The sequence below is a fragment of the Canis aureus genome, chromosome 15, assembly GCF_053574225.1.
Source record: "Canis aureus isolate CA01 chromosome 15, VMU_Caureus_v.1.0, whole genome shotgun sequence".
NCBI lineage: Eukaryota > Metazoa > Chordata > Mammalia > Carnivora > Canidae > Canis > Canis aureus.
The window spans coordinates 29,937,929-29,964,782 of NC_135625.1; the positions used below are offsets into that span (position 1 = coordinate 29,937,929).

The 26,854-nt window shown below is 35.9% G+C and overlaps 1 protein-coding gene across 10 annotated transcripts in view; it reads left to right on the forward strand.

Annotated features, from left to right (window-relative positions):
• The window catches only part of DLC1 (DLC1 Rho GTPase activating protein), a 495,960-nt gene that overhangs the window by 194,473 nt on the left and 274,633 nt on the right, over positions 1-26,854 (forward strand). For all 10 annotated transcript variants that reach the window (XR_013352786.1, XR_013352787.1, XM_077848958.1 and 7 more), the window contains one exon: positions 7,597-7,737. Coding sequence is in view for 8 of the 10 variants with exons in the window: in XM_077848958.1 (XP_077705084.1) it covers positions 7,597-7,737 (141 nt within the window). In the remaining 2 variants the exon portion in view is untranslated. The remainder of the gene's footprint in view (positions 1-7,596; positions 7,738-26,854) is intronic.

Sequence of the window (26,854 nt, forward strand, 5' to 3'; positions counted from 1 at the left end):
TGGACCTTTTACCATAGTTCAATGCAGCTATTCAAAAATTTTACTATTCTTCCCAAACCCTGCCCAGCCCTTACACCTATCTCTTAGCAAACATCTTTGTGTTCTTCTTCACAGAGAGAATAAACAAATGACAGGGATTTTGCAGCCTCACAATTGCAAATATCTGTAGGTATTCTTTTTCTTCTCTGTTTTCCTATGACCTCCTTCATGAGCCAAGCTTATCTTCACCAAGTATATATTCCGTGATTTAATTCTTATTTATTGCTCCATCATCTCTCTGCAACTCACCTCCTATCTGAAATATCCAGTAGTAACTCCTCAGTCTTCAGCAGTAGCATTTGATGCAATTGAGTATCCTCTCCTCCCTGGACTTCACAATTCCGTTGGCTTCTGGCTCCTCCCTTTCCTTTTCTTCCATATCCTCATCAGTTACTTTTCATATACTTCAGTGATTTCTCTTCCTATTTTTGACCCTTAAATCTTATCTCTAGAATTTAAACTCATTTCTCTCTACATCTGATAGAATATTCTCCCTGGAAATTACCATGAATTCCATGACTTCCTGCTTATTGAGGGTCACCAGTGAGACCTTTTTTTCTATCCCCAGATCTGTATATCCAATGAATCACTAGCTACCCACTTGTTTATGTCACAAATGTACTGTGCCTGCATCTCTACTATAACACATCATATTATGTTCCCTCCCATAGGGGGAACTACACTAAGATTTTTATATTCCCACCCCTGGCACAGTTGAAGCATGGGGTAACAGTGATAAATAGAGCCTAGTAAGGAGATGATGCAGAAGATGAATTACACAAAGCAAAGAGTAGTCACAGGAAAATTATTAGATGGCAGTTGTAATGATAATTTAGGGCTGATTAATCACTTAATTTGGGTATGATAGCAGTGGAAAAAGAAAAGAAGGAATGGATGTGACAGATTCTGAGAAAGCTTGCATGTTATTTCTCATAATGAAGAGAGAGGAAACAATAATATAAAGATTTGTACTAAACTACATATTTGTGACCTTCCTTAAATCACTTATGTGGTTGTATTTTATGCCCCCACCAGAACATCTCAGTAGCTACTTAAGGAGTTTGAACTCTGGAATCTGAAAAATCTGACTTTTAATGAAAGCCCTACTGCATAATGTGAATTTGGTTAAATTACTTTTCTTAAGCCTTAACTACCTCATCTGTCAAGTAGTGATGATAATACCTTCCACAAAGGGTTGGTGAATATTGAAGCAGGTAATTGCTGTGTAGTATTGTCTTTGAAAGGTAGGGACACAATAAATGATAGATTTTTTTAAATATTTCTTAATTTGCCTCAGAAATATTTTATTGTTAGAAAGGCAGAATATTACCCTGTTAATCACCTAATCAAAGTATAAACAGGAAGGCAAAAAGAATGCTGCTATACATGTCAAATATAAATGGCTTATAAATTACTTGCTACTTATGACTATGAATCTCATGTTGATTCAATTTGAAATTTTGCTTCCAATTAGGATGACTTTATTTTTCATGCTTAATTGCTCTGGCTAGAACTTCCAGTTCTGTGTTGAGAAGGAGTGATGGGCGTGGGCATCCTGGTCATGTTCCTGATTTTAAAGGAAAAGATTTTATTTTTTCATCATTGAATATGATGTCAGCTGTGGCTTTGTCATACATGGCACTTATTATATTGAGATATATTTCTTCTATACACAATTTGTGGAGAGCTTTTATTATGAGAAGTTTTGGAATTTTGTCAAATACTTTTTTTATAATATATTGAGATGATTATATTTTTATCCTTGATTCTGTTAATGTGATGCATCTCATTCATTGACTTATATGTGTTAAACATGTTTGCATATTATTTGATTATAGTGTAACATGCTTTTAATGTACTGTTAAATTCTGTTTGCTAGAATTCTGTTGAGAATTTTTTCATCTATATCAAGGATATTGGCCTGTAGTTTTGTTTTTTTTTTTGTTTTTGTTGTAGTGTCTGCATCTGGCTGTATATTAGGGTAATGCTGGGCTTGTAAACGGAGTTTGAGAGTATTCCGTTCTGTTCAGTCTTTTTGGAAGAATTTGAGAAGGATTGGCATAATTCTTCTTTAAATGTTTGGTAGAATTCATCAGTGAAACTATCTGCTCTTGGCCTTTCCATTGTTGGAAGATTTTTTTTAATTAAGATTTTTATTTATTTATGAGAGACAGAGAGAGAGAGAGAGAGAGGCAGAGACACAGGCAGAGGGAGAAGCAGGCTCCATGAAGGAAGCTTGATGTGGGACTCGATCCTGGGTCTCCAGGATCACACCCTGAGCCAAAGGCAGATGCTCAACTTTTGAACCACACAGGTGGCTGCAAATTTCTCTTTTTAAAGATTTTATTTATTTATTTATTCTAGAGAGAGATGGGGGTGGAGGAGCAGAGGGAGACGAGAGAGAGATTCTCAAGCAGACTCTTCACTGATTGTAGGGCCCAGCGTAGGTCTTGGTCTTATGACCCTGAGATCATGACCTGAGCTGAAATCAAAAGTCAGACACTTAACCCACTGAGACACCCAGGTGCCCTCTCGTAGCAAATTTTAATTACTATTTTTAATGTAGTCTTATCAACTGTAGTCACCATATTTAATACTAGATCCTCAGACCTGATTCATCTTATAGCTAAAAATTTGTACCCTTTTGCCAACTCCTCTCTATTTCCTCCTTGGATCCTTTCAATGCTACTGGTGATTTATAATTTCATAGCAAAAACTATAAAACTACTTTCATTGTGAGAAAGAGATATTGATACTTTTGAGTCTAGGTATTCTTTTTTTTTAAGATTTTATTTATTTATTCATGAGAGACACAGAGAGAGGCAGAGGGAGAAGCAGGCTCCATGCAAGGAGCCCGATGTGGGACTTGATCCCAGGACCATGGGATCATGCTCTGAGTTGAAGGCAGATGCCCAACCGCTGAGCCACCCAGGCATCCCTATTCTTTCTTTAAACAATATTTTATAAGCATGTTTTACATGCCAGGCACTATTCTAAGATCTGGGGGGTATATCAGTAAATAAGATAGATGAAGTCCCTCCTTTTGTGATACATAGATTCTAATAGAGGGAAACAGATAAGATTAGAAAAAAGAGATGAGTAGAAGATGAATGGTTGGATGGATGGTCAGATGGACAGAGGAATGGATGGATGGGTGGATGGAAAGATGGATGGATGGATAGATAAATAGGATGATGGGTGGATATAATTGATATGTGATAGATAAACAAGGTATTATGAAATAGAGAATTATATGCTGTGGAGTTTGAAGGGAGGAAACTCCTTTAGCTTGAAATGTCAATGAATATTCATGCAGAAACCTGGTTCGACCAGAGGGGACCGGCAGAGGGAAATTCTGAGGCAAGAGACAAGAAAGACATAGTTCCTGCCATAGAAACCAGTTTGATGTTTTAGAACTGAAAAACAACTGTATGGCTGAAGCACACCAAGAAACAAGAGAATGGTAGAACATAAGGCCAGAGGGCATAGATGTAGTGTAGATGATATTCGACCATGTGGGCATGAGAAGATTGACATGTGGAGAGTAGGCACAGAGGTATTTAACGCATAATTTTCTCAGGTTAAAACTGTAGAGTGATACGTGCCTCTGCTGCCTCTCTTTGGGATTCCCTCCTCCCCAACTTTCCTCTATGCTCTCAGGCTACCTTATAACACAAACAGAACATTTGATGGATTAAATGCACTGCCTTTGGAGAGATTACCAAGTAATTGCATTCACTCAGCAGACATGTCTTATATACATACTGTGTACTAATTTTAAGAAGACATAATGATATTAATAATAATGTTTATGGTAATGGCTAACATTTAATGAAAATTATTAAGTACAGTTTCCATGTACTTTGCATATATCTTGCTTACTCCTAGAAACTCTGAGTGCATGCTATTATTATATCCATTTCCTTTTTCAAATTTGAGTATAGTTGATACTATACTGATACTATATTGATACACAATGTTACATTAGTTTTGGGTGTACGACTTAGTGATTTGACAAGTTTATTTATTATGTTATGTTCACCACAAGCATAGCTACCATCTGTCTCATTACATTGCTACTACAGTCTCCCTGATTGTGTTCCTTACGCTCTGCTTCTTATTCTCGTGACTTACTCATTCTATTACTTGTTCCTGTATCTGCTTCTCCCCTTTATCCATTTTATTCAACTCCCCACCCATTTTCCCTCTAGCGACTATCAGTTGGTTTTCTGTATTTATAGTTCTGATTCTACTTTTTGTTTACTCACTTTTTTATTCCATTTATGAGTGGAATCATATGGTGTTTGTCTTTCTTGGTCTGACTTATTTCACTTAGCATAATACCCTCTAGGTCCATCTATTTTATTCAAATGGCATGATTTCATCCTTTTTAATGGCCATGTACTATTCCATTAGACATGCACTCACATTTATATATATAAATAAATGTGTATTTAATATATAAATTGGATATAATTACATAAAATAGTTTTATATAATTATATAAATTAAATATAAATTAAAATTATATAAATAAAAACATATTTATTTATATATAAATATAAATCACTTCCTTATCCGTGCATCTATTGATAGACACCTAGGTTGCTTCCATGTCTTAGCTATTATAAATAATACTGCAATTTACATAGAGGTGCACACATCTTTTTGAGTTACTGGTTTCATTTTCCCTGGATAAATATCGAATAGTGGAATTACTAGATCACTAGATCATATGATATTTTTATTTTACATTTTTTGAGGAACCTCCATACTCTTTTCCACAGTGGTTGCACCAGTTTGCACTCCCACTAACAATGCACAAGTGTTCCTTTTTTTCCACTTATTTGTACCAACACTTCTTGTTCCTTGTCTTCTTGATTTTAGCTATTCTAATATGTATTGGGTGATATCTCATTGTGGGTTTGATTTACATTTCCCTGATAGTGATGTTTAACATCTTTTCACATATTTATTGACCATATGTACGTCTTTGGAAAAATATCCATTTAAGTCCTATGCTCATTTTAATGAGCACAAAAATTTTTTCGGTATTGAGTTGTGTAAGTTTTTTATATATTTTGGATGTTATTGGATATGTCATTTGCAAATATCTTCTCCCATTCAGTCAGTTGTCTTTTTGTTTTGTTGATGATTTCTTTTCTGTGCAAAAGCTTTTTATTCTGATGTAGTCCCAATAGTGTATTTTTGTTTTTGTTTACCTTACCTTACTAGACATATCTAGAAAAATGTTGCTATAGCTGATGTCAGAGAAATTACTATGTTTCATCTTTTCTAGGATTTTTATGATTTCAGGTATCACTTTAGGTCTTTAGTCCATTTTGAGTTTATTTTTGCATATGGTGTTAGATAGTGGTCCAGTTTCATTCTTTTACATGTAGTTGTCAGTTTTCCTAGCACCATTTGTTAGAAACACTGTCTTATCCCCGTCATATATGCTTTCCTTCTTTTTCATAGATTAGTTGACCATTTAAATGTGGCTTTATTTCTGAGCTCTCTATTCACTCTGTTGCCTCTATATATCTATTTTGTGCCAGTACCATGCTATTTTGATTACTATAGCTTTGTAGTGTAACTTGAAATCTGGGGTTGTAATGCCTCCAGTTTTGTTCTTCTTTCTCAGGATTGCTTTGACTCTTTGGAGTCTTATGTGTCTCCTTACAAATTTTAATATTCTTGGATTTAAATATCTATTTCCCTCCTAGGTTAGGTAAGTATTATTTTTTCAAATAAATTTTCTACACCTTTTTCTCTGTCTTCTTCAGGGATCCCTATAATGCAAATGTTTATTCACTTGATGATGTCCAAGAGATCTCTTAATCTATCCTCATTGCTTAATTTTTTTTCTCTTTTTGATGATGAGCTTGTGTGCTTTCCATTATGCTTTCTTCCAGATCACTTATATGTTCTGCATCCTCTCATTTAATGTTGATTCCCTCTAGTGTGCTTTTTATTTCAGTTATGGTATTTTTCAATTCTGCGTGGTTCTTTTTAATATTTTCTATTTCTTTATTGAAAATATCACCAAGCTTTTCCATTCTTCTCTCTGCCCCTGTGTATATGACTATGATCATTGCTTTAAATTCTTTATCAAATACATTGCTTATCTGTTTCATTTAGTTCTTTTTCTGAGATTTTTTTGTTGTTGTTCTTTCTTTTGGAGCACATTCTTCTGTCTCCCCATTTTGCTTGACTTCCTGTATTTATTTCTATAGATTAGGTGAAATAGCTACTTTTCCTAAAGTTGAAGGAGTGGTTTTGTGTATGTTATCCCCTATGTGACTGTGTGTGCTGTGACTTTTGCTGGCTGGACAGAACTATGGCTATATATGCTAGTTATTTTTTTAAGCCATGGCATTTACAGAAAGAATAAAGAAAAATAATAATAAAAGAAAAAAGAACATAATGAAATAAAAGAAGAAAGAAAAGGAAAAAAGAAAAAGGAAGAAAAGAGAACAAGAAAAAATAAAACAATAAAATTAAGACAAATCTTAAAAAGTAAAAAATAATAATAATTAAAACATTTTAAAAAATAAGATAAGACACAAAAATCATGGCTTGTTTTCTGTGCCCCAGTCACAGGATGACTGGTGTGAGCTAGTGGACATTGGATTCACTGAGATCACAAGCTCCCTATGATGACTAGACCCTTCAGTTATGTCATCAGGACCTGCCTGATGTGGCATCAGGCCGCTCCATTTATGGTTTATGAAATTTCTTTTTTTTAATTTTTTTTTTATTTTTATGATAGTCACACACACAGAGAGAGAGAGGCAGAGACACAGGCAGAGGGAGAAGCAGGCTCCATGCACCGGAAGCCCGACATGGGATCCGATCCTGGGTCTCCAGGATCGCGCGCTGGGCCAAAGGCAGGTGCTAAACCGCTGCGCCACCCAGGGATCCCGGTTTATGAAATTTCTTATGGCAGCCAAATCCTGCTCTCAACTGGAACTTTAAGGTTGAGGGGGAAAGAGCATTCCCACAGCTCTTCAGTCCTTTTAAACTCCAGCTTCTCTTTTCAGTGCACCAGCATGACTCTGGCTGGTGTGGGCTTGCAGACCCTGCACTCACTGGAGTTATAAACTCATAGAGATGACTGGACCCACCCATTTTGGTGTCTGGATCCTGCTGCATTCTAGGCTTTTAAGGTGGGGTGGGACTATAAACCAGGATGTTCTTCAGTTCCTCTGACCTGGAGAGCTTTCTCGCAGCTTCTCCCCAGCTTGGCAGAGTTCTAGTGTAGTCTCTTTTCTGTGCTAGTTGCTCTTTTAAACCATGTGTTTGTGTTTTTTTTCCCTGTGCTAAAAGAGAAAGGGATCTGTTCCTGATCCCTCAACACTATCCCTCCTCACTCCATTTGTAGTTGTTTATTACAAAATCCATGGTTGTGGGTGACGAGTCAGTGTCAGTTGTCAGCAACTCTTTAGCATGTCAGTGTGTGTTGGGAGTAGGAAGAGTTGGAAGGATGCTGGTAGCAGGGGGAAAGGCCTTCAGAGAGCATGGACATGCCTTTCATATCAATATATTTTTTAATAGGATCTGGAGTCAGGATCTGAGAGTGGAGCAGATACCATTTCAATAAATCAGACACAAATAAATCTGTCTTCTAACACCGAATCTACTGACCTATCATCGTCCACCCCAGTGGCCAGTTCTGGAACCAAACCCAAGTCTACGGTAAGTTATAAGTGCTACCAGTCAATTTTAACATGAAATGCTGATGATGGTAAGGGTTGATACCTCATCCATTCAATATAGAAGAAATACTCTTTTAGTCTTAGTTGCAGTGACATGATAGCATTTAACTAAGTACAATCCAACATATGTTGCTTGTTTGCTTTATAAGTAATTACACAAGTACTTCACTAAAACAGATCATGTTTCTAGAATTATGCAATTTTATGTTATCAAATTTTGCTGCTGTATACTCATCTTTAAAGAACCAAGAACAAAAAATCTGGAGATGGTTCTTCTTGAATTATTAGCCTGACCAAACTACTTACCAGTCAGAAAATTGCCTCTCTAAGACTAGACAGAGAGAGAGAAAGAGATAAAATCACACACATCATAAATGTTATGTGGATATTAAATGACATAGCTCATGTAAACTACTTAGTGAAATGCTTGGCACAGAATAAATACTGAATAAATATAAGCTACTATATCATGATGATGCTTCATCAACTTTACAGTGCTACCAAAACAAATAAAATGAGAATTTTCACATATAGTAATATAGCATAGTGAATTGTAAATAAAAGACATTTTCCTTTAAGTAAAAAGTTGAACTACTACAGGAAAGCAGTATTTGACTGTAAAAGGTAACATTTATAGAGGAAGTAATTACTACTTCAAATATCTGAAGTCCCAGCTGCTCCAAAATAACCTTTCCTAGTTTAGTGAAAATCATAGTGGCATATTATTTTTTTTAAATGCCCATGTTAGTTTAACACAGAGAAACAAGTTTGGATTGCTTGTTTGCCTGACTTTAAAATAAAAAGCAAATCTGAAATAAGACTCAAAAGAGAATACTCTGAATTTAAAACGTGGTAATATGTTCAATTGCAAGAATATCTAGAGCATTTTTAATAGAATAAATATCTATTGAACACCTACTACACACCTACTACATGCCATGCATTCTGCCAGATAAAAGAATGGGAGTGGAGTAAAATGTATTTTCTTTCTTTAAACATTTCACAATCTAGCAAAGGGGAGTAGGTGAGTAAACAGGGAAATGCAGTATCATACTATATGGTAGAGCTGTGTAGATTGGAAATGGCAAGAACCACTGACAGACTACATATAATGCTGTTCTAGGTACAATGAAAACATAGGGTCAAAAATAATATGTGTCAACAGGTAGACTGAAATGAAGTGGTGCTCTTCTTTTCCAAAATGGGTTAAAAAAAGGTTAAAATGTAAAATTAAGGTATGAAACCAAATGATTTCACTTTACCACATTCTTGTTGAAGTAAAAGGTAAAAGTCAACAGTTTTAACTTGAAGGTTTAGGAACCATTGGAGCATTGGCTTTCTGAACATTGAGACAAGGTATGGGGCTGATATATAAGAGAGAAGTAGAAAGGAAGGTGAATTCCCTTTTTAAACGTATTCATGCTTATATTCACTTTTTAAAGTACCTGCTATTATCCTGAAGTGCAGTTATTTTCTCTCTGATATTTATTCCACATTCATCTTTTACTTTAGAATAATTGCCATTGGTATCTTCTTTTTCTTCCTTGAAACATACATATTTTAATATGTGGTCACCTTATAATTTGTAGCAATTTATATAACTTTGTGTGTAGTTCCATCATTTTTCTTCAATAACCTCATGTTTATAAATGTGCTCATGTTTATAAATGTGTTTCCATTGAGATATGTCTCTATATTTTTATGATAACCATCTACAGTAAAGTTTTAGAATGAGAAACATAAAACCATCAGCTTTGGGGGGACTGTAATCCTTTAAAATACTTGAAGATGGGTCTGTTTTCAAATTTTTCATGTTTGCCATATCAATTGACCAAACTATTCGCCTCACAGATAAAATTAAGAAATACTAAAGTTGGGGCACTTGTATTGTTCAGTGGGTTAAGAAAAGGAAAAAAATGGCACACATAGAATTTTTAAAGAAAGTTTAAGGGGCACCTGCGTGACTCAATCATTAAGGGTCTAGTTTTGGCTCAGATAATGATCTTAAGGTCCTGGGATCGAGCCCCACGTCAGGCTCCCTGCTCAACCAAGAGTCTGAATCTTCCTGTCCCTCTGCCCCTTCCCCCACTGGTTCTGTCTCTCTCTCTCTCTCTCTCTCTCTCTCTCCTGAAATAAATACAATCTTTAAAAAAAAATACCTAGGTGAGAGCACAGGGTGTTATTCTGTATGTTGGCAAATTGAACACCAATAAAAAATAAATTTATTAAAAAAAAACCTAGGTCAATTATTGAACAGAAACATACTTTTTCATGCCCCTAAAGCAAATATTCACTGAAAAGTTGTCAACTTCAGGTAAAATTGTGTCTATCTATCCAGCTGTTCAGGTGTGACTTGTCACCTAGGCACTGTCACAGTTTCGTAGTGATGCCATCACTCCTAAGTCAGTGAGCACTGAGAATCATTATGCAGTGGATTGAGCCTCCAAACACAATATTCCACTTCAAGACAACCAAAAACTGCTTAACCCATCTTGACCAATACCACAGGCAGTTAGAGAACTGTACATGGAACTCTGTCCAGCTACTGAACTATAATTTAGTAAAATTCTCCAGTAGACCATGAGAAGGACCCAGAAAGAAACACTCCACTGTCAAAGACAACTGACTTTTAGGAAATTTCTTGAAGAAATAAAGAAAAGAAAATAGCTTGAAAAGCACGCTTTTGTTTCAGGGGAAGGGTTGTTTTAATGTGTGTATACATCTAATTTTGTTGTTATTGGTGTTGATTCTTTTGAATATTGTTCCTTTTTTACTACAGTTTGGAGATAATTTAGCTATGGATCAATTCTAAGTTTTCAGTTGTTTCTGGGTGGAATATTAGAATGAAGAATTTTACCTATTTTACGAGAGAGTAAACATATACTTCCCCCCCTCAATCTGGAGCTTGGGAAATAGATAATGTGTAATGTCAGTCTGGCTGCTTTGTGAAAAGAAAGAAGACACCAGTACCCCACAGAACCATTCTTTTCACCAGGAAATAAAATTTCAATTTTAATATTAAGTAGAAACATTAAATTCTAGAAACACCTACTTCTAACATTCACTCATAACAAACTAACCTTCTGCTCCATAATGTCATATTTTTACAAAATGTTTACTTTTATTTCAGAATTATTTAATGTTACATTTGATTTGCTGCTGCAAAATCTATTTATAATGGTGACTAGCTACCACAAATATTTGGCTTTCCTTTTGTATGAAGTCCTCTGGGTTTCTAAGTGCCTATTTTTTCAATAATATTTCTTATTTTTATATGTATTATTAGAACAGGACCAATGAGTAATCTTCAGATTTTTCACGAAGACTATGTATATATCATGCCAAAAAGTAAGCATTAAAGTAGATTTCTGGGATGTATTTCACACAAAAATGAAGAAGTTGAAAGGTAGGATACCCCATACCAAAAAAAAACACATTAGAAAAAATGAGGTCTAGTGCTTAATATCCCAAAAATCAATGATTTCTCTCCCAAAATCTTTGTTTTGTCCCTTTGAAAATCTTTGTTTTGTCCCTTTGAAACACTTTCACAAACAACTCGTGATCAGTCATATTATTTTTATACCAAGTGCTCTGACTCACTATAGAATGGTATCCTGGCATCCTTCTGGCCATGGCATCAGTTGCTTGAGCTGTTCCTCTCTGCATGAATATAGGGTTGTTACACGAAAGATTTCGAAGCTGGACATTAAACCTCAGGGTTTTGTTGTTTTCCCTGAAGATACTTATAAATATAGATGCTCATTAAATTACTATCAATCATACATTTATGAAGAGAGAAACCACGCTCCAGGTAACAAAGGAAATAACATATCCCATTTATAGAATAAGTACTGGAGGAACAGGGACAGTCTAGCATTCTGTAGAATAACCGAGAGCATCACTAAGAGTAACGCAAGGATATGTTTTCAATTTAGTATAAATTCCCCTTCCCTCTTTGTCCCAGAAACTCTTTTAGTTGCCTTGTGATAGAATTCTAATAACAGTGATGAAACCCTCAATCATTTGGGCATGTTGGAACCACAGCTAGACAGAGCAGCTTTGAGTATGTCTTAAACTATCTAAAGGAATTTTGGAACATATTAGCATTCATATAAGAATGTATTACATACTGGAAAATAACCCTTTTATTGAAGACATAAAAAACTGCAGAAATTATTAACCTTCATTACTGTAATTGCTACAGAGTAAAAAGACAGATACATCTTATTTTAGCTTAAGGTGGCAACAGTAGGTCTAATTCCACAGATTGAATACACCCCTCATCTTTTCATCATTAATACCAAAATAGTGATGGGACAGATGAAGGAAAACAGCTGCTGGAGGGATGGGAGCTTTAGGGCAGGCAGGATGACGCCCAGCCAGACTCTGCCAACCCCTTTAGAGAGCGGTTCAGAATAACTCTTGCCTTCAGTCTGCCACGGTGTGAGGAAAATAGAGCTCAGGAGTATGCCCTGACTACAGTTCAGGATCATTTCTCGATGACTTTTAAAAAGACTCCAATACTACAATCAGCCTGAAAGTCCAGCTGCTTTTACTGACAGTTCTAAAACTTGCATGGTCAGTCTATTCTATTGTTGAAGAGGACAGTCTCTCAAGATGACCCCCAACACAACTGTTTATGCTATAGTCAGTTTAATGAGGCATTCACATACAATCTATTATTTTCCTTCCCTCTGCATGATAGAAGCAAAATAGTAATTTTCTGTTTTGGCATTCGCTTGTCAATAGCATTGATTTCCCTAAAGGTGTAAATGTTTTGGGGTGCAGGGAAATGGAGGGTGATGGCACTACATAAGAATTTTGACTCATTATTTTTAATGAACGTTATTTAAGTTCAAATCATTACAAAAACAGAATCTCACTTTCCCTTTTTCACCCAATGAGATATGGTCTAATCTATATTGTTCTTAAAATTATCAGTTGATATTTTGGCCACTGCCACTGTGCATGTGAGAACCATAAATTGTCATTCATAGTATTTCTACGGATCTATATTTCTCTATGGTAAAAGCAGAGACAGAGAATGAACAGGAATATGAACTTTAAGAAAGACTCACAAGTTTTATTCAGGTAATAATTATGGAGAAAAGTATTTTTGCTTATGTAATAATAATAATATCAAATACAAAAGGGACATGTATAGAGTGCACTCTATGGGCAGATATATTATGCACTAGCAGGGCATATAGTTCATTGAATCCTCAGGACAGCCTTTTAGGTAGATGCTATGATTTCCTACAGTTCATAGATGAGGAAACTGGTTAATCTGAGTTGCCTATGACCTCACTGCTAGGAAGGAATGGGGCCAGGAAGGCACCCAGATCTTCTGTGCTCCTAAACACTGCTTTAGGCAGAGATCCACCTGCCAACCACCTGGCTTCAGAATCAACATCACTGGTTTGAGAGGTTATTATGTCGGAAACAAATTGTCACTGATGTTTGAATTATTAGAGTGCACAAGGACAGTTTCATTGCACAATAAAGAGCTAGTTCATCAGAGCATGGCATGGGTGATATTCTTCTAACATCATTTTCTAAATCATCTATCTACCATAGATTTTTTTACAGGTGTTTGTATGTTTATACACATACAGATTATATGCATACATATATGTGTATACATATATCAGAAGATATATACATATATTTGTGTGTATGTATATATGTGTATATATAGACGTACATTCCCTGGTGTTATTTTCCAAAATGTGTGTTGAATAATTCTTACCTATATGGTTCAATTTTTAATAAAACCAAATTAGTAATTATTAAGTTTTTATATAGTCATGAAATTATTATCCAGTATAAGTTTATATAATGTCTTTATTAATTTTGTGTAAGACTATTTCTCAGGATAAACACAGAAACTACAGAGGCAGATTTATTCACTGTTACCAGGTGTGGGGTGTGGTAATGTCTGTATCTACAATAGGAGATTTAAGGTTGGAAAGGTGTGAAAAAGAGTTTCTAAAGAGAAGCTCATAAGGTAGCAGACAGAGGTTAATGGACATCTTTGACAACCAATAATCAACTTAATTATTCTTTCTGTTGGGCAGCCCGGGTGGTTCAGCGGTTTAGCACTGCCTTCAGCCCAGGGTGTGATCCTGGAGACCTGGAGATCCTGGAGTCTGCTTTTCCCTCTGCCTGTATCTCTGCCTCTCTCTCTCTCTCTCTCTCTCTCTCTGTGTGTGTGTGTGTGTGTCTCTCATGAATAAATAAATAAAATCTTTAAAAAAAATTATTGCTTCTGTAAAAAGAGGACTTCCACGTAAGCCTGCTTAAAAACAAAAAATATAAAGCTCATTAAATACTGTTTTTTTTTTAATTTATTTGTGATAGTCACAGAGAGAGAGAGAGAGAGAGAGAGAGGCAGAAGGAGAAGCAGGCTCCATGCACCAGGAGCCCAACGTGGGATTCGATCCCGGGTCTCCAGGATCGCGCCCTGGGCCAAAGGCAGACGCTAAACCGCTGTGCCACCCAGGGATCCCTAAATACTGTTTTGACGGAGAGTAATTTATTAAAGATGTCGAGGACAGTCTGATTGGGAATATGATATTAATTTATGATGAATTAGCCACACAAGATTAAAAACAAAATTCTTAACACAGAATTTAAGGATGAATTTAAGAGGTTACCTAAAGTCCTTGAAGTTGTATTTTAAATTGTATATGCACACCAGCATTGACACATAGAAAGACTGTCAATATCTGCATCAGATTCTCAAAGACTCTCCAAACCCCCCATAAAAAAATGCTCTTTTGAGTTTTGATGATTCAGTCAGTTATCCGTGAAGAAACCTGATGAGCATGAGAGAACCTTTGTTACAAATAATACACTTCAGGCACATGGACTGGAATTATTTCTTTCAGCTTTATTTCCTAGTGGAGAGTTCCACAGAAGCGTTTTTGCAATAAACTAGGCTATGCTTTATAGATATGTGAAAAGCAATTCTGCTACAGAATAAAACACCATTGGCATTTGTCTCAATTATACAGAATTTCAATAAAATTAAAAATGATCCAAGAAAGAAAAAATCATCAAAGGTTTCCTTAATAGTTTCAGTGCAAATCAGGTTTCATATCCAAATGCAATCACATATCTTATACATATGATCATGAAGCTAACCTCATTATGCCTGTGATACAGTAAATGGCAGGCATTAAAATTGAAAACAAGAATATAGATTCTGGAGTCCAAATCACATCATTTAAAAACCCAGTTCCTGCATAGAATTTTAGCACTGTCTATATTTTGTTTTACCAGGGTACTATATACTATATTTTTATATTATATACTATATTTTTGTTTAAATGGTTGTCAAACCGTTATTTTCAACACAGCTGGTATTTTTCCCTAATCTTGTCCACTATTTAGAACAAAATAGAGGGATAAAGCATTACTGTCTTTTTTACAAAGAGGAACTGCAAATACTCCTTTTTTCTGAAGTCTGGGAGAAAAAACACAAGATAATATATAAAATTAATTAGAATTTAACAGTATTCCATAATGTCATATATAATAAGTAAAGAAAATAGCGTAGCAAAGGAAAAAATGTCACACATTGAATTTTAAAGAAAGTTTAAGGGACATCTGGGTGGCTCAATCATTAAAGTCATGATCCTAGGGTCCTGGGATCCAGCCTCACATCAGTCTTCCTGTTCTGTGGGGAGCCTGCTTTTCCTTCTCCCTCTGTCTGCAGCTACCCCTGCTTGTGCTTTCTCTCTCTCTCTGTCAAATAAATAAATAAAATCTTTAAAAAAAAAAAGAAAACCTCTTCTGAAACATCAAAAAAATTGAATTAGTACAGTTTACCATTAATAAATGCAAAAATGTAATGGTCTTAGAAAAATGCCTTTGATTGTAATGCTTTTGAATATGGCAATCTTACTTTGACATAGAAAAGCAATAACATTAAAGTATGTGGATTTTTAAAGAAATATTTGTCTTTGTTCACTAATCTTTATTGTTTATGAGAAAGGAAAATAAAGCAAAATTTATAGCTTTTTAAAGAAAAACTGAGCCACCAAAGAACTGGAAAAAATGTTTTTGAAAAGGACATCATTCTGTGATTATTATAATGAGATATTTCTTAGAATTCTATGATTGTAAAGCATAGAGGAATCCATTCACATATCCTGGATTTTGAAATAATAAATATGTAATTCATTAACCTTGGGCTTTGAAAAATAGCAACATTTTTATAGTTATTTGCTTTTATATTGAAAATAAATTCAAAATTCTCTCATTCCTTGTGTTTGAAGATACTGTCATCTGTTTCCAATGCATTTACAAATTAATTCATGACAGTCTCATTTGGGATGGGTTATTTGATCTCCACAATGACCGCCTCACGTCAGCCTTTTCACTTTGAACCTAAGAGTTTCATTTTGTCAAAAATAAGCATAACTTATACCCAGATACACTGATTCTTAACACTAAACACTGAGTTCATGGTATTGAAAGAATTTTTCAAGTTGGCAAAATTGTTTTTCTATTTTGCTTGTGTTTAGTGTATAATAATCTAGTTAATTAGTTGTCCAGAGCAGAATTCCTAAAATTAAAAAAGGGGGGTAAGGGGAAAAAGAATACCTATGGATCATGGAACAGTTTGAATGGAATAAATTCCGTAAGGGCAAAATAAAAAATCATCTCTGCAATCTAAGGTTTAGTCATATGAATAGTACTTTTGTGTGTTATCATCATTACAATGAGAAAAATTTAGTTTTTCCATGTGCTGATGTTACTTCTCGAATCCAGCTCATATTTTTGTCCAAGAGCAATAACAACTTCCAGTTATTTCTGGGCAATGTAAAATGGCAAGCCAGCAGCATGCCACATCACAGCAACCAAGAATATAATTCATAGCACTGAGCAGTAATAATAACCACTAAGTCATTTTCACAGTCCTCTCTCTCTTCATTTTAGACTTCGTTGTCCCAAAGCTCTAATTACATATTCAATACGTTCCCCTTTTTTTTTTTAACTTTTCCACTTTGATTGATAATTAATTTCAGCCCTAGCATTTGTTGGTCTCAGCACTCACTTCTTATAGACAGTTGGAAGTCAGATGAAATGTTGAACCAAGGATTCCATGGGAATATTCAGTAGCAGTTACACGAAGTTTACAGTTGGGGCTTCTTTAGCTCTAGTGGTGAGCTGTCTACCACATAGCTAATTTCTAAATGAAAAAATATAAACATCTACCATGTTGTTAAGTATTCTGAACATCACACATCTAAACATTTGGAGTCTTATAATAAAAATAGGAAAGTAAAGGAATTACTTACTTTCGATTCATGATGTCCTAAAACACCATCACTTGAAAAATATCGATATCCCTGACTATTCTAGGTATTTAATGAACATTTTATGTGCTAGTTTTCTTTTTTTTATGTCCATAGTTCATATTCTTTACATTATTGTCACCACTGCCATTTTTAGTGTTTCTCTTTTCTTTCCATTCTAACACCTTAGTGTAATCCTGATGAATTCTGGGTTTGTAAACTCCTTCAAAGTAAGATCAGTTGATGTTCCTGAAAATGACTCTCATTGTTTCCTGTTCACTGTAAATTGCTTTATCCATTTTATTTGTTGTTGTTCTGCTGATCCATTTTGAAGGTCCTATCTTTGTATGTAAATATTATAGTAATTCACCAAATGGCCACTTACCAAATTATCCATAATGCAAAATGCAGAGAATCATACAAACAGGCAAAACTAACTGAATAAATCAGTGCTGTTCAGACTGTGCTCTGGAGAATCAGAGCCTTCCTCCACCTGCCTTCCTCCACCTGCCCCAACCAGACTTACTTACTTTTATCTCTTTTACATATTGGCTTTATGAATGAGATCTTCTTTGGTCAATCCATAGCATAAATTTTGTCCAAATCCTAGACTAAACAAACTATAGGAGTGAGAAAATGTTGAAGAATGTTTTTGTGTGTGTCCAGAGAGCCTCTGATATATATCTACTCTATTTCCAAGATCATTGTGGTGAAGCTGCCCCTAGGACTCCTATGCTCCAAGGGCAAGGTATTCATTCCTAAAGCTTCATCATCACTGAGTCCTGAACTCTGGGAGATAAGAAACAAGAAAGTGTAAGAGGGAGAAGACTCTGTGTGAATCAGAACAATTTGACTTGGCCTGGGCTTGGGGTTCTGTTGGCCCAGATCATTAAGGTGGTAAATACAAAACAAAATCTATACTTCACAATATCGGGTTGTAGATGAATATGTTTGTTTGCTTTTTTGTTTGTTTGTCTTGTTTAATTTGTTTCTATTGGGGAATAAAGTCAGAATTTTAAATAACTTTAAATAGGTGAATATTTAGAACTCAGAACTAGTAGAATTTTAATTTAGATATATTTCCTAAGGAAATATTAGCTAAGTATTTAATTTTTACATTTGGAATTTTGTGGTATCAAAATTTTACAATCATTTCCTTACTTGTAAAACATTTATAGTATACATATATGTGTGTGTATATATATGTGTGTGTGTGTGTTTATATATATGGGCAGTTCTATATACATTTTTGTCTGCATTTCTAATATTTATTTATGTAGTTTCATAGACCAAAAAAGAATTGCATATTTGCCAGGATATTTTTTATTACTAGTAATATTGTACTTTTCTTATATTTATCAGATATTTGTACACCTTACTTTAATAAAAAGATATAGAACAATATTAGTAGCCATGTGTAATAACTGATCTATTCATGTCTTCATAAAATTATCCTACATCTCCCTTAAAAAGCAATTCTAATTTATAATGTAGGTGAATTATAATACTATTAATGTTATGAACATTAATTTCATGAAACCCAATTCTTTGTTTTTTCAAGAAGCTATAAGAACTCGCTATGGCTATGTGTAAGCCACTGTGCTAAGCGCTGGAATAGAACTTAAGAAAAAAGTGTTGGAGGGAGAGGATGTGATTGGAATCTCTGGAATCAGACTCTGGGACTAAGAATTGCCTGGAGAAGCTGTGTTGTTGAGTGTTTCTGAGAGATAGACATGTATGGAAGTGAGGAAGGCCAAATTGGATAGAAGACAGAGTTGCTTCAGCTGCAGTGCAGTAACAGCTGTGGCCTCAGGTGATTGTATGGAGATCCCTGGAGCTGGGTGTCTCTCCATGTTGTCCCAAAGTGAGGGAGGGAGTTAGACCTCTATCCTTGCACCAGCCAATCATTGGTCCTAAGCTGCCCCTAGAAAGTGATAAAACTTTGAGTGAGGCAGTTCCTTGCTCCCAAGGCCATTTCCCAAAGGATATTTCCCAAATTGGCAGCAGCAAGAGAGTTGATGCACTGACCCTGAAGAGGGAATAGCTCTGCAGTCTCCACCACAGATGCTATGACCTTCGCCTTCAATGGGTGTGTTCTCTGGTGCAAGTAGTAGATACCCAAACATGTGGATATAAAAAGATGTAACAAGAACCAAATTATAGTTATTATTAGGACCCTGAGGGAACAACCCTAAGGAACAGGAAAAATGAAGACTCATATTTCCCATTTATGATAGAACTTACAGGGTTTCGAAATTGACCTTATACAAAGGATTAGGAAAAGGAAAAAATTAAAAGTGGATTCAAGAGTTACATCTTGAAGAAGTAAGACAATGGTGGGGTCATTGACTAAGGGAATAAAGAAGCAGAGGTAGGAATGAGGAGGAGAAAAAGCAAAGTTTTTAAATCAACCTTATTTTAAGGTATAATTTACATACAATAAAATATGCCCATTTTAAGTGTGCCTACCTCCAGGATGTTTTTGGTAGTAATGAAAAGAAAGAAAAACAAAGGATGCTAGCAGAGGAAGTTTTAGTGAAGGAAGTTATATTATCTTTTTTTTATTTTTTGCATTGTTTTACTGTTTTCCAGGAATGTGATCTTAGCTAAATATGCACAACCAAATAGAGTGAAATCACAAACAAATTAATTTTTTATTATACCTTCCACACCAAATACCCAAGTCAGTTACTTTTCTCCCTCCTTGATTAGACAAAAACTCAGAAACTCCCATGAGTCTTACTAGACACTCTTAAATAATACAATCACTTTATTTTTTTTTAATTTTTTTTTTATTTATCTATGATAGTCTCACAGAGAGAGAGAGAGAGAGAGAGAGGCAGAGACACAGGCAGAGGGAGAAGCAGGCTCCATGCACCGGGAGCCCGATGTGGGATTCGATCCTGGGTCTCCAGGATCGCGCCCTGGGCCAAAGGCAGGCGCCAAACCGCTGCGCCACCCAGGGATCCCATACCATCACTTTAAATCCCAAAACATAGCATTCATGAATTAGAAATGAGAAGGTTTAATTTCTGCAATAGTCAACATTGCAATCTTCCTTTACCTGTAAGGCTCCTCTCTCTCCTAGTCTGCCTGCAGCCAGGGAAGGTTGGGAGTGGGAGTTCAGCTTCCTTTTCCTTCCTCTCTCACCAGATACATCACTAGCTAGCAGCTGTGAAATGAGAGGTGGGATGACAAGGAAAACAGAAAAGTTCTCACTGGGTGCACATGAATGCCTATGAGTCTGTAAGAGAAACTGTTACCTGCTATTATCAGTTTTCTGTAGCTATGTAACAAAGCATATTTAAACTTTGTGGCCTACAATAATAGTTATTATTATTTTTCATGGTTTCCAATAAGTTCAGTATCTGAAAGAAACTCTCATCTTGGTCTCTGCCTATAGAGTTTGGAAGTTCCAAAGCCCTGCATTGGTTCTGCACTGTCAGAATCTTTTGATCTGAGATGAAGGTGTTTCTGCTAGTGCAATCTCTTTGAAATTTTGTGCATCTCCTATGTGTCCTATTAGAGCTCCAGTAGACAGAGCCAAAATACAAATCTCCTCACGATAAGTCTTTCCCTACCTCAGACTCCTACTGAGGCTTCTGAGAGGCATGCCCTGATGATTCTTAAAACTCCTGTTGTTTAATGTAGAGGATGTGTGATGTACCTTCTAAACATCCCTAGTGACCTTTTTGTGTGGACAATTCTCTGAGGCATTGTTTTAAATATTTTTGAGACTTTGGCAAAGAATTTTATCTTTAGGTATATTTTCTTGGCTGAACCTTGATTTGATCTTACCCTGAAACCATTTCTTTAAAAAAAAAAAGATTTTATTTATTTATTCATGAGAGACACAGAGAGAGAGAGGCAGAGACACAGGCAGAGGGAGAAGCAGGCTCCATGCAGGGAGCCTGATATGGGACTCGATCCTGGGTCTCCAGGATCAGGCTTGGGCTGAACTGCTGAGCCACTCGGGCTGCCCAATTTCTTAACTTTAGTATCATTTATTGTCTGGAGACCCTGTGAAGAAGTCTTTCTCCCTCTTTTTACATTTTAGTATAAGGAACAAGAACTCATGCAATGCCTTTAATCCAGCCTGGAAATCTCATTTGCCAGATCACTAAATACCTTACACGTTTTCTGCTTTCCACAGCACCACCACAACTATACTCCTAAACTTTCTGTCACTAAATAAAAATGATTCTTTTCTTCTAATAATATTTCTTTAAGGTCTTACCGAAAGCCTCCTCAAAGGCTATTCAGCTAGTGCTAACAGTATCTTTGGTGTCAAAAGCACTCTCCTCAAGTCCAGCTAACATTCACCTGCCACCTAATCCCAAAGCTACTCCCACATTTTGTCATTTTTTTTACATCTTTTTGTTATAGTAGCACCCAATCCTTAGTACCAAAATCTATTAGTTGTCTGTTGTTGCGTGACAAATCAACCCTAATTCAGTGGCTTAAAACAATAGTAATCAATGTATCATGGTTTCCATATACTAGAAATTCAGGAGTAGCCTATTCATGCAGTTCTAGTATAGGGTCTCTCATGAAGGTGCAGGTAGGTGTTGGCAAGGAGTGGAAGATCTCCTCCAAAATGATTAATCAGCCACTCTGGAAAACTGTGTGGAGGGTCCTCAAAGAGTTAAAAATAGAGATGCCCTACAACCCAGCAATTGCACTGCTGGGGATTTACCCCAAAGATACAGATGCAACGAAACGCCGGGACACCTGCACCCCGATGTTTCTAGCAGCAATGTCCACAATAGCCAAACTGTGGAAGGAGCCTCGGTGTCCATCGAAAGATGAATGGATAAAGAAGCTGTGGTCTCTGTATACAATGGAATATTCCTCAGCCATTAGAAATGACAAATACCCACCATTTGCTTCAACGTGGATGGAACTGGAGGGTATTATGCTGAGTGAAATGAGTCAATCGGAGAAGGACAAACATTATATGGTTTCATTCATTTGGGGAATATAGATAATAGTGAAAGGTAATAGGAGGGAAGGGAGAAGAAATGGGTAGGAAATATCAGAAAGGGAGACAGAACATGGAAGACTCCTAACTCTGGGAACCGAACTAGAGGTGGTGGAAGGGGAGGAGGGCGGGGATGGGGGTGAATGGGTGACTGGCACTGAGGAGGGCACTTGACGGGATGAGCACTGGGTGTTATTCTGTATGTTGGCATATTGAACACCAATAAAAATAAATTTATTATTAAAAAAATGATTAATTATCATTTAATCATTGGTTGGCAAACTGGCTTTTCCCCCACGTGGGTCTCTTTATGAGACAGCCTTAGTTTCTTCATACCATAGCAGCTCGCTTTCCCCACGGTGAGAAATCTAAGAGACCAAGGCAGAAGTTGCAATGCTTTTTATGAACTGGTTTTGAAAGTCACACACCAATATATCTGTTGTTTTCCTTTTGATTATACAATACTAATCGGCGTGGGAGGGGACTCTCCAGGGCATGTGTACCAGGAAGCAAAGATCACTGGGAACCATCTTGGAGATTAGCTTCCACATCTCTAATTCCCTTAATGCAGGAATTTCTTTATATAGGAATATAAATATTTCTAATTTTGCAGGTCATCTAGGTTTTTTTTACAGACCCCAGGAATGCAGACGCTTTTATCTTCTCCTGGCTGAAACCTGTTTATACCTCTAGTCAGTCCTCTAATTAAGCCATGCATATATCTCGGATCCATAAGAAATACTAATACTGCCTTTCCTGAAAAATCTAGGAATCCAGCTGATACTAATACAGCCCATCTCCTTTGACTCCTCACCAGCTAGGGAGCCCAATCAGGCCAGATCAGTTTCCTGTGTCCCCCGTGCTGCAGGGACACATATCAGACTTTCCATGTCTGGAGGGTATGTTTGAAGTCGGTTTAACCAGCCTTGAAATGAGAGCAGACACCCTATTTACTAACACTTCTCTGTAGGGCAAGATGTAGGGGAGGACTCATAGCAAACTAAATTCTCTTCCCCAAGTCACTTATTCCTGATTCTATTCTATCCTTTGTGGGGTGGGGGTAAGTCAGTGTTCTCTGATACATTCTCCTCAAAATATTTGTTACAACCTCTACATTTTTGTCTTTATCACAACTCAGTTTGATATGAAATCTGTCACCTTAGAGTTTAGGTCCAAACCTCAATTTTAATACCCTATCACAGAGATCTGTGTCCTGGGCTGTGAACAGGTGTGCCAGGAACACATTTGCTCTCTGCTGCCATTTGAGAGATTAAAAACACTTTGAGGGAGATAAAATCACAGATTCAAGGTTATGGTAGTTTTTTGTTTTGTTTTGTTTTGTTTTTAATCATTCACTAAAACTGTATTCAGACAGGACTAAAGATAAGGTACATACTACCCAAAGTTGGTTGACTACCACCCTTCAGTTCCTTAATTGACCTGCTAAATGTAGAGTTTATATACCCCGAAGGGGGCGGGGGGATATTTAAAAATTGGTTTTCCTTAAATCCACTGTTGGAATACATGCTGATAAGGTAATGTGTTAAAACATCATAAAATAATTTGTATGTTGACTTACAGGCAAAACATAGATTAACAAATTTGAACGATTAAAATGATAATGACAGAGATAATAGCAAATCATAGTATTTCTGCAGGGAGAATAAAATATCAATTTGCCTAGACTTAAACTTTTTTATAATTTGTGTTCTACATGGTATAATCTTTATGGGGCCTGGTTTCCTCTTCAGCTCCAATAAGAGCTAAAGAAACATCCTTCTACACAAGTCAGATTTTTAGGGGAAGTGTAATGAGGAAAAGGCCTATGACAAAGGATGGGCTCTATCTGGCCAAAAGTTCTGAAAGTTCAATTTGGGGCTGAGATCTAGGAGCTTCAGCAGCTTCTGGGGATGAAGAAGGATTGATTTTAGCAATAAGTACTCCTACCAGGTCTCAAATGGTCAGATAGGCATGAGTGGAGGGAATTAGGTCAGGTTGGCTCCAGGGGAGGAGCGATGATAATATTCTGATTTAGTTGCTGCATGGACAGCAGGAATAGGTTCCAAGAATACATGCTTAGATTTAGACTTAGGCTTAAGGACTATTTTTCTTAAACTTTTGGAGACAATAGAATACAAAACCATTTTTTTTCTTACAAAATTTCTGAAAACTTTCATCACAATATTGTGATCAAACCAGATAATATTGCATAGAGTCCCTGGGTGGCTCAGTTGTTTAAGCATCTGCCTTCAGCTCAAGTTACGATCCTGGGGTCCTGGAATCAAGACAGACATCAGGCTCCCCACTGAGCAGGGAGCCTGCTTCTCCTTCTCTCTCTGCCTCTGCCCCCAGTCCTGCCCCCTGTGTGTCTCTCTCTCAAATAAATAAATAAAATATTGTTTAAAAATTACTGCATATATGGCAAAAAAACTATATAATGCCACTTAAAAGCTAGAGATACAAATTAAAAATCATTTCAATATTTTATTACTGTTAATGTCATATATTTATTATTTTTCCACATTTATTCCTAGCATATTTCTGAGTTACACAGAGTAGATGTTATTCATTAATTGGTTTAAAAGATATTGTCACATTAGATTATCCATGATTCTGTTTGCTGTATAAATTAAAAGGGGCATTACAAGGACACGACTATAGGCTCCCCTGTGCATCTTTTTAAATTAATTCAATTAAAGTTGTCAGTCAGTTGGCACCTAAGGGAAGCCCTATTCCTCTTGCCAGCTGAGAAAGAACTTTCAGTATTGGTATAAACAAAAAATATATGTTAAATTTAAAATAGATTTAAGATAAGAGCACATTGCTTTGAAGGGTTTGTAAATAATAAACTATATATAATATATAAAATATATATAATATATATTTTTCTCCATGGATGAAACTTTTCATGTTTTTAAATTGTATTTCTATATAATGTATTTCACAATGCATAAGAATGTTCTCCACCACCCCCCACCCAAAAAATATGTTCTCCACCCCAAAAAGATTCATTGGAGAAAAATTCTAACACATGTAATCTTTTCTTTGATCATAAGTTTGGTTATTAAATATATTATTTTCAGATATTATATTTTACTCCAACAGAAAATTAATATGCCACTGACTTAAAATTCTGTAGCCTTCAGATGATTGTTGGATCTTTCAAAGGACTTTCTTCTTTGGTGACAAGATAGTACAGGTAGGCTCCTACAACCACTAAGTTATTTTTCTTAAAATGAGGGCAACTTACACCTTGAAAAAGGATAATATACCAAAAAAAAGAAAAAAAGATTAACACTAGTAAAAGTAACGTCATCATTAAAACTTTGAATAATATAAAGCAAGGTAGTTGCAGTATCTTGCTTTTTATTTTGAGGTTTGCTTTCGTTTGTTTCTTTTTTTCTTTCAGAATGCTGCCATCTTCTGGTCAAATTGTATATTACTTCACACACAAAAGATCTACAGCAGAGGCAATTTAGGTTTATATAAATTCATCTTTTATCATTAGGAGTCACCTATTTAAGATTTATGCCTCTAATGTTCCAAAACTAGAGAACTTTAAATAATTTTCAAGAACTTTAGGGAGTTAAATTCACAGAAGATGTTTCAGGATTTGTAATGCTATCAAAATATATATTGCACAGTAAATGCATATACAGAAGGACAGATAAGGCAAAGTGTCTCTAGGGAATATTTGACTTGTTCTATTTCTGTAAGAATCTATGGCTAAGAATAATTAAGCAATTTTGACATATATTTGCTATATTCATTTCTACAAACCATTTTCTAAGTAATTCATTTTGAAAGAATATTTCTATAGTATTTTATAAAGACCCTCAATAAGTGTTCCCCTTTCAGTGAAGAAGATTCTTGTGGGACACCTTCTTAGAGTTGTTTATATTTGTACTTCTTTTAGAATTATTTATTAAAAGATACACAATTTAAAGAGCTTGATTTGATATTAACAAGTATATGTAACTCCTTGTATGTATACTTCTACTCCCACACTCTAGTTTTTATTCCTTTTTATTGATTCATTGAAAAAAAAACTGAAGCTCTTACCATGTGCCAGTTTCTTTGGTAGGCACTGAAAATTCAAACAGAAGATGCCATCCTTAGACTTAAAAGCATGCAACTTAGTGGATTTCTTTAGCCAAGTCCTAGAAATCCTCACTGGACTAATACAAGGACTAATTAATCCTCAAAGGACTATTAGTCCTTTACTAATTAATCAAAAACATTTTAATCTACCAAAACCAAAAACTGGTAAATCACAGCACAAGAGTAGGAAGCATCTACAAGACTCATGAGCTGCTTCTTTTTGTCACTGATGGTTTCTACCAAATTTTCTCCCTCCCGCCCCGCCATCATATTTACAATTTGCTGACACATACAATTCACACCAAATAGCCATGAAATCAGCACAGTAATCAATGTTTAAAAGGTGAAGAATCTTGGCACACTGAGACCCACTCACTTGAGTTACTCAATGGTATTGTAGCTGTACTGCCAGGGTAGTGCTCAAAAATTGCCTGGTTAGAGAGGTTGGTTGTGGGCAGGGAGAAGGGAAAGGAGTGCTGTGCTCCAGAGCAGGATATGATCTGGAGCTGACCCTGTTCCCTCAGACAGCACCACGTTGCATGGATGACTGCTCAATGAAGAGCCACTTTATAGCTCAGAGGAATGAAGAAAGCATGCATTAGCAACTCCCCCCAGCTTTGCCTTGTTTCACTCTTGGCACTCCACTACTTTTCCCATTATTAAAAGGAAACAGGTAAATGATCACATGTATTGTTGAGCGGTATGTAAGA